A 15,000-nucleotide genomic window follows, 5' to 3' on the forward strand; every position below is an offset into this window, starting at 1 on the left:
AATCCTCACAGGGCGCTGATTAACATCTTGTCTGTTTTCTCCAGGGCAACGATGGCAGCATGATGGGCCCCGCGGGAGGAATGACAAGTCCCGGCATGATGGGCCCAGGTAACATGATGGGGCCCGGGCCGAACGGCGGGCCCGGAATGATGGGGCCGAGAGGCGGCATGATGGGCCCGGGCGGCCCTGGACCCGGCATGGCTGGTCCAGGAGGCCACATGATGAGTCACATGATGGGCCCCGGAGGGCAGAGAGTGCAAGGTGAGATCTCGTCGGGTGTATGGGATTATGAACATGAAATATGCATGCATTTTTATTATTTTTCCCCATTTCTATTGATGTTCAGTTTGACAGATCCAAAGACATTTTTTTTAATAGCTACTATTGCCTAGAGTTCTATCGTAATCCTTGGTTGATATTTCAAACGTTATTTCTCTTTTCTATTTTTGTATATTTTTTCAAGCTGGCAAGTGTTTTTTTTTTTCCTAATTTACTTTGTTGTTGTTTTGAGCATGACACTGTGCTTTTGTTTTATCGTAAGTTTTGCCAGCTTTCATTTTTCTTCATAGATTAGATCACACAGAAAGAGATGCGATAAAACCGAGTGTAACGTTATGCAATTAACCTGGCAGATGTGTCAACAGGTGTGAAGGTACCTGATGATCACTTGACACCCGAGCAGCGCCAACACCGAGAGGAGCAGATGGCCAGATTACGTCAGATGCAATTGCTTTTGTTGCCCGAGCTGCACTCGCCCAGCCAGAGCGACAGCAACCACTCGGGGCCGCAGCCTTCGTGCTCCGTCGGCTCCAACAACGCCAGCATGATGCCCTGCTCGCAGACGCAGGCGCCGACGTCGCAGACCTCCCAGACGGGCCAGCCGGGCACGCAGACGACGCCCGTCACCTGCATGGGGCCCTCCCCGGTCACTGGGATGGGGCCGTCCCCAGGAATGGGCCCCAGCCCAAACATGGGCCCTTCTCCCGGGATGGGACCCAGTCCAGGAATGGGACCCAGTCCAGGAATACCAAATACGAGTATGGGCCCCGGCCCTGGAATGGGGCCACAAGGAGCCATGGGTCCGGGCCCTGGTATGGGGCCTGGAATGAATTCGGGGCCTGGAATGGGTATGTCACCCGGGATGATGGGTCCCGGGGGCCCCAATACAATGGTGTCACAAAGTGGAGTGATGATGGGCCAAGGTCCCATGGGTAATAACATGATGATGACCTCGCAAGCTAACATGATGGGCGGCCCTATGGGTCCAGGTGTTCCTGGGATGAGAATGGGCCCTAATGGACCCCAGTCAATGATGATGGCCGGTCCAAACCCAGCGTCCTCCATGGCAGCCCAGGTTGAGTGGCAAAGATTACAAGCTGAATTCTTCGAAAGCAAGAGGAAGAAGGGCGGTCCAGGATGCGGCGATAATTCCATGGGCCCGATGGGTCCGATGGGCCACATGGGCCCAGGAGGACCTATGGGACCTGGAGGACCCATGGGACCAGGGGGCCCCATGGGTCCTGGTGGGCCAATGTGTCCAGGAGGACCCATGGGTCCAGGAGGCCCCATGGGCCCCGGTGGTCACATGGGGCCTTGTGGCCCAATGGGACCTGGTGGCCCCATGGGCCCAGGAGGGCCAATGGGTCCAGGTGGTCCAATGGGGCCAGGAGGGCCGATGGGCATGGGAGGAGGCCCAATGATGCCAGGATCAATGGGCGCCATGGGCCCAGGAGGCATGAGAGGCATGGGCCCCGCCTCTCGCATGCAAGGTCCCCCTCCCCCGTACCATGGCCCGCGCCCTGTGGGTAACGGCCCTCTGCCATCCCCTGGATCCCCGTCCATGTGCGCCATGACATCGCCACGCATGCCTGGAGGAGGCCCAGGCGGAGGGCCCGGAATGAGAATGGCTGGCCCCGTGGACTCCCCGCGGCCGCTCATCCCCAGCAACCCAGCCACGCCCTGTGAGCGGCCCGCCCATCACCAGCCCGTCTTTACCACAGAAGGACCAGCAGCCACACACACCACAGTCAGGTATGTATCGGAGGGGCTTCGGGGAGTGTAAACCATAGTACTGTGCCTCAAGTTATCTAGGAATTGGAGAGCTAAGTATTGATATATAGTGATAGAGAAAAAAAAATGTGTTTAGAAATTTATTTCCCGTCCAGTGTAAATCTCTAAGGCATTATTGCTCAAGATTGGATCATCAGGTAAGGGATTTTCTGATTTGAAAAGAAAACTTCAACATAAAATCATTGACACATTTTTAATATATATGTGGGTTTATAAGATTATTTGTTTTGTATTGACTTCGCAAATACTGATGCTGACTTCTAATAACTTTACAGGTGATATGCCATTTGGAAGACAGTTGCAGAACTTTGCCCAGCAGAAACACCAAGGGGGTCCTCAGCAGCAGCAGCAACAGCAGCAAGGCGGGAAGGAACCCAACCTCATGCCCGTGCCCTCGCCTCAGCAGATTCAGTACCTCAGTACATTCGAGGGACAGGAGCTCACGATACAGAAGCAGCCAAACACCAGTCTACGTGATTCAGATATCATGTCTCCGTTAGTATTGAATTGTCTTGTGTGGATGTGTTCGTACGTCTCTTTATACAGGATTTCCTTAGTGCAATTGTAGAAACGGAAACACTGCTGAATTTTCAGGATTCGGTTATATTTTCATTAATAATGATTTTGATTTGCTTTTTGTCACTAATGTAATATCAGTTTTACAGAATAGTACTACAACCATCGTAATGTCTTACTAATTATTAATAAAAAACGTTTTGTTGCAGACTTGGGGATACAAGTGTAGCAGATGGTAGTCGAATGTCAGGCCCAACCACGCCTCTTGGGGGCCCAGCAACCCCTCTCACCCCAACCTCGGAAACAGGGCCTCGTTACACAGGGCCCAACACCCCAGACCGGTTTCCTGTGCCATCCCCGGGTATGCCAGTGGCTTCCGCACCTCACACTCCACAAGCCACGCCAGAGAACAAAGGGCCGCAACAGCGATACCCTGGCCCGTCGCCACAGGGCCAGCAGACGCCGCAGAATATCTCCACCTCTACCGCCACAACTCCAACCAACAATACTAGCAATAACAATAACAGCAATAACAACAGTAGTAGTGGTGGTGGTGGTGGCAGCGGCGGCGGCCAGAATGCGCAAGGCGGGCCCAAAACACCGTCAATGGACTCGAGATTCCCTGTCCCGTCACCCAAGACTCCGAGCATGTGCAGTGGACCCACGACTCCTAGCGGACCAGACAATGTGAACAGGTTCCCCGGAGCCTCGCCTCTCCAGTCTGGTGGGCCAGCTGGACCCACAGGACCTACGGGACCGACGGGACCCACAGGACCCAACACTTCTTCAGGGCCTACAGGACCCACAGGACCAGCCGGCTCTGGACCAGGCCCAGGAGCAGGACCTGGATCCAACGCAGGGACAGACATGAACCCGATAGGAGCACGGTTCCCAGGACCAGGTAATGGGCCGGCCGCAGGCGCAGGGAACAACAACAACCAGATGATGAATAAGATGGGGAGTGGATTCTCCATGTCTCCGAGCAAGATGGGATCCATGGACATGGGAGGAGACTTCCATTCCACTTCTGCAGCCAACTTGCCTCTCAACCCCAACTGCAGCACCCCCGGAGGCCTGCCTACCCCTGGCCCCGGTAAAGTCTTCGATCCTATCTCGTCCATGGCGCAGATGAGTCAGCAGCTGACATCGGGTGGATCATCGCCTCCCGCGTCGTCCGCCCCCACGCCAACTATGCCCACTGGTACAGGACCCATGATGGGTAACAGTGGTCCAGGACCTGGACCTGGAGGTCCTCCAGGTGCTCCAGGTGGTTGTCTTCCTTCTGGACCGAATATGCCCGGTGGCCCCGGCATGGCAGGTGGGCCTCCAATGTCTGCAGCACCAGGAATGCCTGGAGGACCTGGAATGCCTGGAGGGCCTGGCATGCCTGGAGGACCTGGAATGCCCGGAGGACCTGGAATGCCTGGAGGACCTGGCATGCCTGGGGGACCTGGCATGCCCGGAGGACCCGGCATGCCCGGAGGACCTGGCATGCCCGGAGGACCTGGTATGCCCGGAGGACCTGGTATGCCCGGAGGACCTGGTATGCCCGGAGGACCTGGCATGCCCGGAGGACCTGGCATGCCTGGCGGTCCTGGTATGCCTGGAGGACCGGGAATGCCAGGAATGGGAGGAGGACCTGGAATGCCCGGAGGCCCTGGAGGCATGATGGATGGCCCTGGCAGTATGATGGGCATGCCCGCCGTGTCAAGCAGCCCGGGGATGATGCAAGGCCACGGGGCGATGACTTCCCCAGTGAATAGTAGTGGTAGTGGACCTCGAGGAAGTTCTCCAAGCAATATGCCCATCATGAGTGGGCCAAACCCTCGCATGGGGGGACCGAATAACATGGTGCGGCCCCCTGCTCCGAACTGCACCATGGCTGGGCCATATTCTGGTGCCAATGTGCAGGTAAAACCCAGTGCCCCTAATACCATACAGTACCTGCCTGCCAGACCACAGAACACTGGTAATGGCCCCAGAGGACCTGTGAGCTTGGACTTTATACCGAAATTTAATAATCCTAATGTGGACAGTAAAGTGCCCAATTCTCCTATGTTCCCTAACAGTAGTACTCCTAATTCTATGTGTGGGCCTAATGTGCCAATGTCGACTATGGCTATGAGTGGGCCTTGCGGGCCAATAAGTGGACATATGCCTGGACCAATGAATGGCCCAGGTGGACCAATGGGTGGGCCAGGTGGACCAATGGGAGGCCCAGGTGGACCTATGTGTACGATGTCAGGACCTAATGGACCAATGGTGAACATGAATAACACGATGAGTGGACCCAATGGACCTTTCCCCATGTCCGGACCAGGAGGCCCCATGGGAGGCCCCAATGGTCCCATGGGCATGGGGCCGAACGGTCCAATGGGTGGCCACATGGGAGGGCCAGGTGGGATGAGTGGACACAGCGGGCCTATGATGGGCCCCAATGGACCGATGGGTGGACCAAGTGGACCGATGATGGGGCCGAACGGACCAATGGGGATGAATCCGAACATGATGAGTGGAGGGCCGATGGGTCCCGGTGGCGGGATGATGGGTGGCCCTCGCGGCGGGGCAGGGATGATGCGTGGGCCGAGCCCCGGGGGGATGATGACGGGGATGGGCAGTGAAATGTATCCCATGGGGGGGCCAGGACCGGGTATGAGTGGCGGCCCAATGCCAACCGGCCCAGGACCCAACCCTGGTGGGCCGAACCAGATGATGAGTGGATCCGGACCCATGTATGGCCCCAAGACGTCTCCTGTGGGCATGAACATGGGACCTATGGGTGGTGCGCCAGACGCTGCCCAGCCCCTCCCGCCGTCTATGGGTCAGTCTGGTAATTTCAAGAACTCGCCATTTATGGGGCCCACTACTGCTGACCCCACCTATGCCGCCCAGTTCCACAGCTTCCAGCAGCAACTGTATGCCACCAACACCCGTGGGGGTCCCAACATGCACATGCCTGGACCCATGAGTGGGCCTGGTGGGCCAGGAGGGCCTGTCGTGACAGGGCCACCAGGAGGTTCCAACGTTCCTGGCCCTGGGCCCATGCCTGGCCAGGGCTTCCCGTTTAACCCCAAGTGAGGCGCGGGGAAAACTACCTCACAGGTGACCTGGTGCTAGCAGCTGCCGCCCAGCACACTCACCACTATGCAAGTCAACCCCTCCCTCCTCCCCTGCTGGTCTGCCAGTGGTGGTGGTTGTGGCGGTGGTGGTGATCCTGCTCAAGTGTGGTGGTGGTGGTGGTGGCGTGCCCCCCTCCCCTGCGGCCCCCCCGCCCCCCTGACCAGTGACCCGTGGCGGGTGTGAGGGTCGCCCCCCCCCACCCACCCGTGTGCCCGTCCAGTGGTGGGGTCGCCCCCCTGCCCCGCACAGTCCACTCAGTTCTCACTTTTCAGGGCAACTTGTAAGTTTGTAGTTTCAATACTGTTAACGGGGTGCTTTGTAGTGTAAGTTATTCTTGCTCTGTTCACCTATCTATCCTTCAGTGGTTGTTGACTGCTTGAAGATTTATTGCCAGTGCAGTGTTGTGGTGGAACCCAGATGATGTGGCGTGGCTCAGGTGTCAAGGAGTGGTGGCCCTGACAACAAACGGTTTGAGCCAGCTGTGCATTTCGCCACACATTCTGATGTACTGACTAGACTCTTGCCGGTGGTTCTGGTGTTCCCTCAAGCAGCCTTGAGTGGCTGCTGCTCAGAGGCACAGCCATTAGAAAGCCACCAGTGCTGTGTGACGGTGCAGCTAAAAGACTTCGTTATCCTTGTTTTACTGAAGTAAAGTTGTTTTCCTAAACCGACAATCAGTCTTGTCGTCATGTGTGTGGGGGCAGACTTTGATACTCTGCTTGTGGATTATGCTGCTGATGAAACGTTGAACAGCAGAAAATACAATAGGCTGGTTGTGCCATGGTCATTTCCAGCATAAAATGCGTCATGGAAGGTGCTTCTTCTGCCCCACTGCACTGGTTGATCAAAATGTCTACTATGACATCAGCATTGTACAAATTGTTGAGCCCTCTCTCATACCACACTTACATCCACTGCAATGCAATATTCATGAATGCAGCTGCTTACTTGATGAAAGTGATTTTGTTTAATGGATGTAAAGTCCAGGTTAAGTTCATCCCTTAGAATGGTGAATATTTGTATGAACCTTCTTTGTATCATTGTAAAGTTTGTATTATATGTAAGTTTTTGTGTTTTTTTCCTTTTTGTTTGTTTTTTAAGGTCACACTTCTGAAGCTACGGGCCGACCCTGATGTTTTGGCAGTATTTTAGAATGTAATTTGAAGGATGTGAACATTTTTATTATTGACAAATTTTACATAAAATAATTTTACAAGAAATTGTTTGTATAATTGACCTACATGATACTAATGCTTCTCTGTATGTTAGATTTATAGCAAAGCCAGACATTTATTATGAAAGTTTAAAACTTATTCAGTTAATTAAAATATGTACATAAAAATATGGACACACTAACACTTATTGTATGTACTGCTGATGGGTTTATACAATCACATTTTTCAATTACAACTACAGTTGATCCTCTGACAAAATTTGTAGAAATAAAATTGTAAAAATATACCTATATGTAAAGGATCAGTATATAAACTAATGATGAAAATAAGCAGAGCTATAGTATCAAAACAGTTTCTCTCTCACTGTATGTCTGACTTTTCTTATTTTCCGGCTTTTTATACAAATGCTTCTTTCCATTTTTTTTTTTTTTTTTTTTTTTTTTTTTTTAAATGAATGCTAAATAAATTGGTAATTCCTTCTCATATGCCATCTCTCATGTTTAGAGAGTGCAAACTTGTTAACACTAAAATGGACTCCTCAGAAAAAATATTTTCAATTGAAGGGAAATAATGAATATATGCATGCATATCCTCTCATGCCTATGTTCTAACTCATTCACTCCACCCCTTCCTCCCTCTCTTTTTTACTCTCCACACACACACACATCACACCACACTACACACACATTCACTCACTCCTCCACCTACTCAACCAGTCACACTCATACACTTATCCACTAACACTTGCTCAACCATTCACAGTTTCACTTACTTGCACTCACTCAGCCATTCACACTCACTCATAACCATCACATGTAAAAATAAATGCAAAGGGTATAGAAAAAAACAAGAATGGAAGAAAAGAAAATTTGTGAAAGCAATGTGAGGATGGGAAATTCAGTGTCAAACACCAGAGAAGAACACAGGCTTAATCACTTCAAAATGAAACTGGGTATTAGACAAGTCTTTATTTTTCTTTTCTTTTCTTTTCTTTTTTCCTGATCGCTGATTGCCATGGAGTATTTGCAAGTCATTGCAAAGTAAAAGTCATTGAAGAAATGTATAAATGTTTATAGCATGGATATAAATGCATTCACTCTAAACTAAGTGAGAATATCAATGAAAAAGAGGGCTAGCTAATGTAAGACCAAAAACTAAAATGGTCCTTCTTGTAAGACATCACTCAGATAAATAAAAAAAAAAAAAAAAAAAAAAAAAAAAAAAAAAAAAAAAAAAAAAAAAAAAAAAGCCTAATTGTTGGAAAATTATTAATTTTAATACACAAGATCAGTGGTATTATGTACACCTTAAAAACCTTGGTGCACATAGTAAATTAAATTTCAATCAATTTGACTGAAGTATCAATTTAACATTCTTCTCATCTATTTCATTATACTAATGAATTATCCGAGATTACATAAATTAAATATCCATGTTCTGGATTTAATGAGAAAGCTGCCTTTAAACAAATCTTATTAGTAATACAATAATCTTAAAAAAATGGAGTAAATCGGTTAAACCATTTCACTCAGAGCCAATTTACAGAATATTCAAGAATTTTTCAATAACTAAAATTGGGAATATAAAATTATACATTTTGACATCATAAAATGGTACACTCAAAAAATTATGACATGGAATAATTTGATATAACCAACCATAATGAATAATAAAAAAAAAAAGAGAATTTCAAATAGTGAACTGACTGAAATCAAAATAGCCAGCAAGACGCACACACACAAAGAATAGCAGAAAAAAAGGACAGATATATACCACTACCAATATTTATTTATTGAAAAATTTCTGCTGCATCAACATATAAGGTTATTAGCGGCATATTCAAAATATAGCGATAGGGTGGAGCTTGGGGGCAAAGCCCCTGGGTAAGGAATTTTTTTTTAGTTCATAAGGCGAGGTTTGTGGATTCCCAGAATGATTAATGTTAAAACAAACAAATGTGTTAGACAGCAAAGATCATATAGCATTATGATATGGTACTGTGGCAAAAACAGATAAAGGAACAAGTGCACTGGAGTGGAATATTTTGTAAAAAAATATTACAAAAGTATTCAGTTCTATTCTTTCATATTCATAGAGATTTTAAAATGTATTTTATCATTTACTACCAATGGACTACAGTACTGGGATTTTAATGAATGAAAGAATCTTTGAAATTGCCAAAGATCGGAAAATTCCAAAGGGTCCATAATGCATAGGAATTAATGACCTAGAACATAATGACAATCTCAGGAATCCCTTTACAAAACCACACAAAATGAAGAAAAGATGAACAGAATAATAAGCAAGGAAGGGATAAGACACTGTGGCAAACTGATGGGAAGATGGAAAAGATGCAGAAGGATAACTTGTATAGAGAAGTAACAACTGATGTGTGTTTTATGGTAATATATATATATATATATATATATATATATATATATATATATATATATATATATATATATATATATATAAATGTGCTTAGACATCAAAGGTCATGAAGCACTAAAGGAAACTGATGTGTGAATATGATACGATACAACCATAATCAACACAGATGTAATTCTCTATACTTATACATAAATTTGGTAAAAGTTTGGTGCAACTTACTATGAATCTGTAAGCATTAATGCCCCCTTAACCAGAGATGTGAAGAAAGAAGGGAAAAAATTACCAAAGAAACATGGGAAAGGAAAAAAAAAAACTTAATGGTTAATGTTTAAAACAAATAAATGTGCAAGACTTCAATGGTCATTATATCACTATGATAAATTACTGAGGCAAATAAAGTAAAAATGAGTTAATGATTAGAATAAGTGAACAGAAGAAGGGGGGCAAAGAAGAGAAGGAAAAGGAAAGGGGGAGAAGAGAAGACCATGCAGAATTCGTTGAGGTGATCCCTACATTGGACCTTAGTTCTCATCTCCAAAGCCCCCCACAACAACAACAGGCAAGGGATTGGGGGGTACAGTTGTGCATTTTAATATGGTGTTATTTCTAAAGTAGTAGTCACACACTACAAACTAAAACAACTTGCAGATATCTAGACCATGATATTATATGGGTTGTGCACTGAACTAGATTTTTATCTTCATATTAGATATTTAAACAAGGCTGATGCATGCTTTAAATATTTTATGAACACCAGTACAAAATGTTCAACTCATGGGACTGACTGAAAAAATGTAATCCTAGATTAGTTCTGATGTATCTCAAGGATTATATATAAATCTTATATGTATTAAAAAATGCAAATGTTAACACTGTCGCAAACAAACACATCAATCACCATATTAACCTTTTTTTAAAGACGAGTAAACAGATATCTCGGGTCAAAAAATTGGTACGTGTGAATCTGGATAAAATATGCATCTTTTTCCAATAAAAAGTAATCCCCCCAAATCACAAGAACCCTTCCTGTGACTTCTAACAAACAGTCATATGCATGTAATAATCCTATCCATTTTTTTTCCATTTGTACATTGATCTTGCAAGAGCAAACAAAGCCTTTACCCAAAATCTGACTTCTAGAGAAATTAATTATTAAATACTGATCACACAGTAAAGTATATTCTTAGATATAGTGGAATACTTAGCCCAGTGATTCCATGCCAGCTAAAACACTGAAAGGTCTAAACTCTAGACAGAAATAAACATGGTAACACACACCACATACCAGGCAACTGGTGTGGTTTTTTTCATAGCATACATGTTCCTGACGAGACAATGAGTTGACTTTTTTCTGGTTATATTTCACACCAGTTCTGAATTTGAACAAGTAAGTTGGGGAAACTGCAGTAGGTTAAAGAATATGAGAAGCTGTAGGTGTGTAAACAGTCACACCATATATTCATTTAAATTATGAAAAGTAAAAGAATAAAACAACTAATGAAACATTCACATTATAATAATGCCAGGGTTATGTCAATAAAACTTGGCATCCCACTCCATAATCTTTTCACAGATCCTATACTCACCTAGTTTTATTATCAATTTATAAATTGTAGTCGTAGAAACTACTATACCATTATTGATAGAAAAATCAATAAATAAAAGGAGTAAATCAAATGAGTGGATGAAAGAGAGAGGGAGAGATAGACACAATAAATTTAGGGACAAAGGAAACTATACTGTTCCAGAACACTTGGCAAAAGATGGAGTAATCAAATTAGGCAAAACAAAGAACAGCAAAATATATAACATAACCTGCTTTACTGTCCATAATGAATTGTAATAATAATAATCATTGAAGGATTTGTCAAGATATAAAAATCCTCACTGCATTCACAAAATATGTATTTGACCTTAAAAGCATTCACAAAGACAAATATCAATATTCAGTGATAACCAATTCAACATTTGAACCTGAATATGAAAAAGGAAAAATATAGATATAGTACAATTGGACCTTGCTAGACCACAATACTAAGTCTTGAAATGAGTAAGACACTTACTAGTACAGATACTGAGGGACTAAGAAACACAGAGCCAAGAGCAGGCAAGGGTCAAATCCCTACACGTCTGATATGTAGTAAGGAACAGAAAGTGGATGTGGAGAAAGTATTACATTTTACAGTCCCTAAATTATTCCTCTGCATCTTGAGATTTCATTAACAAACACACTACAAGAACCTCAGCAGTATCTATTGTATATGTATTGCATGGACAAACAAATGCACTTTGCATTGTTTTTTGGCTTTTTTGAAGCAAATAAAACAACAATAATGATAAAAACATATCTGTATCTAGATATAAACTTTTATTCCAAATATTAACAAGATGTACCTCATGAAGAAATGAGTGAGAGGAAGAGAGAAAAAATCAAATTTCTTAAAAATCACTGCAGAAAGGAATAAGGAAACAACCCCAATAAGCAGCATGTAGTGATGCGTATGTTCACCCTTAGCTAAAGACTGAAGCCTCTATCCAAAAAAAGAGTAAATAAACAAATGCCTCAAAACCATCAGCTGATACATTTATTGGCATAACATAAGTTCCAAATGAAAATGGTACAGGCTATATTTGCAGACGATCACCGTCTTCGCTCTCCCTTCTGTGTGCGCTTCTTCTCCTTCTCTTTTCTTTCCTCATCTTTGGTCTTCTGCTTAGCTCTAGAGAAAGAAAGAAAGAAAGAAAAAAAAAGATGAGCAAGAATAAGTTCAATACCATGAAAATCAGACTTATATTCTATAGTAATTAAAACCATTTAACCCTCAAAAATCAAGGTGCTTAAGGCAGTATATTGTTAATCCTTGGTTCTGGGTGATGTGACCATCCCTTCATGAAAAGAATTTAGTTGACGGCTGTGGTGACAGGAATACGTCATAATAAAAAATTTGGCTGACAGCCAGTTTGTTGGGAATGACTGTCAATGGGTGCACAGAGCCCTTGGAGTAGATTATGTAGGCATTTATGAAGGGGCTCTAGCATTATTCTGAACATCTAAATTCCTATCACTTATTCCCTTCATATTTTGATGTTTCCACTTGTGAAATATATATTTTTTTAAGACTTGACAAATATTGTGCTACTACAGATTACTCTATTATATATAAATAAAAAGATTTCATGAATAAAAAAAAAAAAAAAAAACATAATTAAACCATATGATCTGGATGACGTCAGGAAAATATTTAGCTTGAGGTTTGGGTGACGTGAACATGCCATCTGGCTGAGGGCTGGGGTGACAGGATCTTGCTGTCATGAAAATTTTGGTTGAAGGCCAGGGTGATGGGGATGACACATCTTAGGTGCACAAAGCTGACTGGACTCATTTGGGATTTAACCCAATGGCGACGGGTCACGGCTATCGCCGTCATAACAATACGCACGATGTGCGGCGCCGCGCCAAAACGCCCCGAGGCAATGATTCGGCTTGATGGACTGATATCACGCGCTCGGAGTCGGCGCGCTGCCGCCGTTCGCCAGAGCGTAGAGGTTTTTTTTTATTTGCTATACCCGGCGCCATTGGGTTAAGAAGGGGCTTTTGCATTATTTCAATTGATAAACGAGTGTGGAATGTACAATCCATGAGCCACTACTGGAAAAGCGCCGTTCCAAGGAGGACGCTATTCCCACGCTCCGGATCCTACCTCCATCTGCCGTGACTTGTGGTGCAGGATGTATTTCAGAAAATTGAATATTACAAAAAAATTAAACTGACATAAATAACAAATTGTTATTTATTACTATCATTATTGCACTGAGTTATGGACTACCTAGTGAGATGATATGGAGTCTGTGCTTGGGAAACAATCTATTACCATCTGAATAATACAAATCAAATGACAAATATAGACATTGGAAAATCACAAAAAAGCTAAAAATACTTATGAAAAAAAAAAAAGGGGGGAAGGGAGGCATACAAGAAACACACCCATCAGAGTGGCTGCTCAAGTAAAAAGGTTTATTGGATTAGAATCCTACTTAGCAGGAATATGACAATAAAACAAAGGTTAAGGCCAGTTTTGGTTACACAATAACTTTTTAATGAATAAAGGTCATTTCTCAACTTATATTTCATGCTAGACTCCAGAAACACACTTAAGCTTCCCCTCTTACCTATCCTCCTTATCCTTTTCCTTCTTGCGCTGCGACTCCTCTTTGTTCTTCTCCCTCCTATCGCGTTCTGCTTTGATCACCTCCTCTGCATTCGTGTTCTTCACTCCCATTAGGCCTCCTTGGATCGGCTCTTCCCCCTCATCCTCGTCTGTGCATTCACCATCAGATACCTGGGGAGAGAAGGAGTGTTAACAAGATATTAGTTATTTCACCATGAATCTAATACTACTATTCATTGTAATCATGATCACTGGCTTTATAATCATCATCATTATCCTCCTCTGTCCTCCTTTGTCATTTGGGGATTTGCCCCCAGACAAATTATCACTGTTATATTTAACCATTTTGTTCTGGCTGGTTTAAATGCCGTGCATTGCTCCTGTATGCCCGCAAGTGGTAACTTTGAATGTGTTGTCCAGAGGGTTTCTTATCTAATACAGTTTCTTCCTCCTTCCCTCACTCACTCACTCACCCACTCACACACACACAGAAAGTTCAAAGGAAAGATTCAATGAAGCCTCAAGTTCATTTCGTGGTAAACTAAAGTAAACTAACAAACTCACTTACTCACTCTCTCTCCCATCCCTGGTGGAGGGGTAAGGGGTGAAGTAAATTATAGGGGGATATGGAGGACAAGGGTAGGACTACAGAGGAGAAAACTGAGATGTAGAATCTGCCAGTGATAATTTCTCCTTTTGGGTAGAGGGTGGGGCATAGTCTAGCTGATTTACATGATTGGTGAGAAGAGGGATGGTGGGTGGAGCTATAGAATTTCTGGGGCAATATACTGAGTCTAAAAAATAGAGCCAGAACAGAATACATGATCACTGTATAAAGTGGGTTAATCAACTGTTAGAAAATGTCTATTGTATTGCACAGTGTGGATACTTTGTAAGTATTTTGCAGTAAATATTGTTTACATAATAAGGCATGTATTAACCCCTTCACGACGGGTCACGTCTCTAGACGTCATAACAAACCGCTCGAAATGTGGCGTGTGGCTGTATGCCGCGGCGGCACGCCAAAGCGCTCCGAGGCAGTGATTCGGCTAGATGTACCGAACTCCCGCGCTCAAAGTCAGCGCATTGCCATTGATTGCCAGAGCGTAGAGTTTTTTATAGCTTTCTTCACCCATCACCAAGGGGGTTAAGGCTATCCTTTTGTAACTGTGAAAATGTCAAAAGGTTTGGGGAGAAATGGAAATAAAAAATAATTATGATCTTTATAAAATTACAGTATGATAGATTTGTATTTCACCAAAAAATTGTTAGAGTCACATTTCATATTACATGTTTGGACTTTTTTAGCCTTGGAGACTCACTCTTAACTTTGGAACTTTAACCCCTAAAATCCTGATGAAGTGACCATCACATCATGAAAAAGTCTGGCTTGAGGGATGGGTAATATGAACATGCCATCCTGGGAAAATTTGGTTGTGGGCCAGGGTGACGCAAACTGTGAGCATTTCTGCTGAAGGCTGGGGTGATGGGAAAGACTTGCAACAATTGCACAAACCCCTTGGAGGGTGATTTGACTCAGTTGGCATTTAGAAAGGGGC

General features: G+C 44.3%; 2 protein-coding genes across 2 annotated transcripts in view; one reads left to right on the top strand and one right to left on the bottom strand.

Annotated features, from left to right (window-relative positions):
- The window catches only part of LOC125046516 (collagen alpha-1(I) chain-like), an 11,544-nt gene extending 4,618 nt beyond the window's left edge, over nucleotides 1–6,926 (top strand). Inside the window, exons 7-11 of the mRNA XM_047644295.1 lie at nucleotides 45–261; nucleotides 633–2,026; nucleotides 2,195–2,207; nucleotides 2,346–2,565; nucleotides 2,796–6,926. Of these exons, the coding sequence (XP_047500251.1) occupies nucleotides 45–261; nucleotides 633–2,026; nucleotides 2,195–2,207; nucleotides 2,346–2,565; nucleotides 2,796–5,664 (4,713 nt within the window). The 3' untranslated portion in view covers nucleotides 5,665–6,926. The remainder of the gene's footprint in view (nucleotides 1–44; nucleotides 262–632; nucleotides 2,027–2,194; nucleotides 2,208–2,345; nucleotides 2,566–2,795) is intronic.
- Nucleotides 6,927–11,160: 4,234 nt separating this feature from the next.
- LOC125046809 (coiled-coil domain-containing protein 43-like) overlaps nucleotides 11,161–15,000 on the bottom strand; it is a 14,845-nt gene continuing 11,005 nt past the window's right edge. The window contains exons 4-5 of the mRNA XM_047644761.1: nucleotides 13,443–13,612; nucleotides 11,161–11,992 (exon numbers count right to left, since the gene is read on the bottom strand). Of these exons, the coding sequence (XP_047500717.1) occupies nucleotides 11,914–11,992; nucleotides 13,443–13,612 (249 nt within the window). The 3' untranslated portion in view covers nucleotides 11,161–11,913. The remainder of the gene's footprint in view (nucleotides 11,993–13,442; nucleotides 13,613–15,000) is intronic.

This window comes from Penaeus chinensis, chromosome 39 (assembly GCF_019202785.1).
Source record: "Penaeus chinensis breed Huanghai No. 1 chromosome 39, ASM1920278v2, whole genome shotgun sequence".
NCBI classification, from domain to species: domain Eukaryota; kingdom Metazoa; phylum Arthropoda; class Malacostraca; order Decapoda; family Penaeidae; genus Penaeus; species Penaeus chinensis.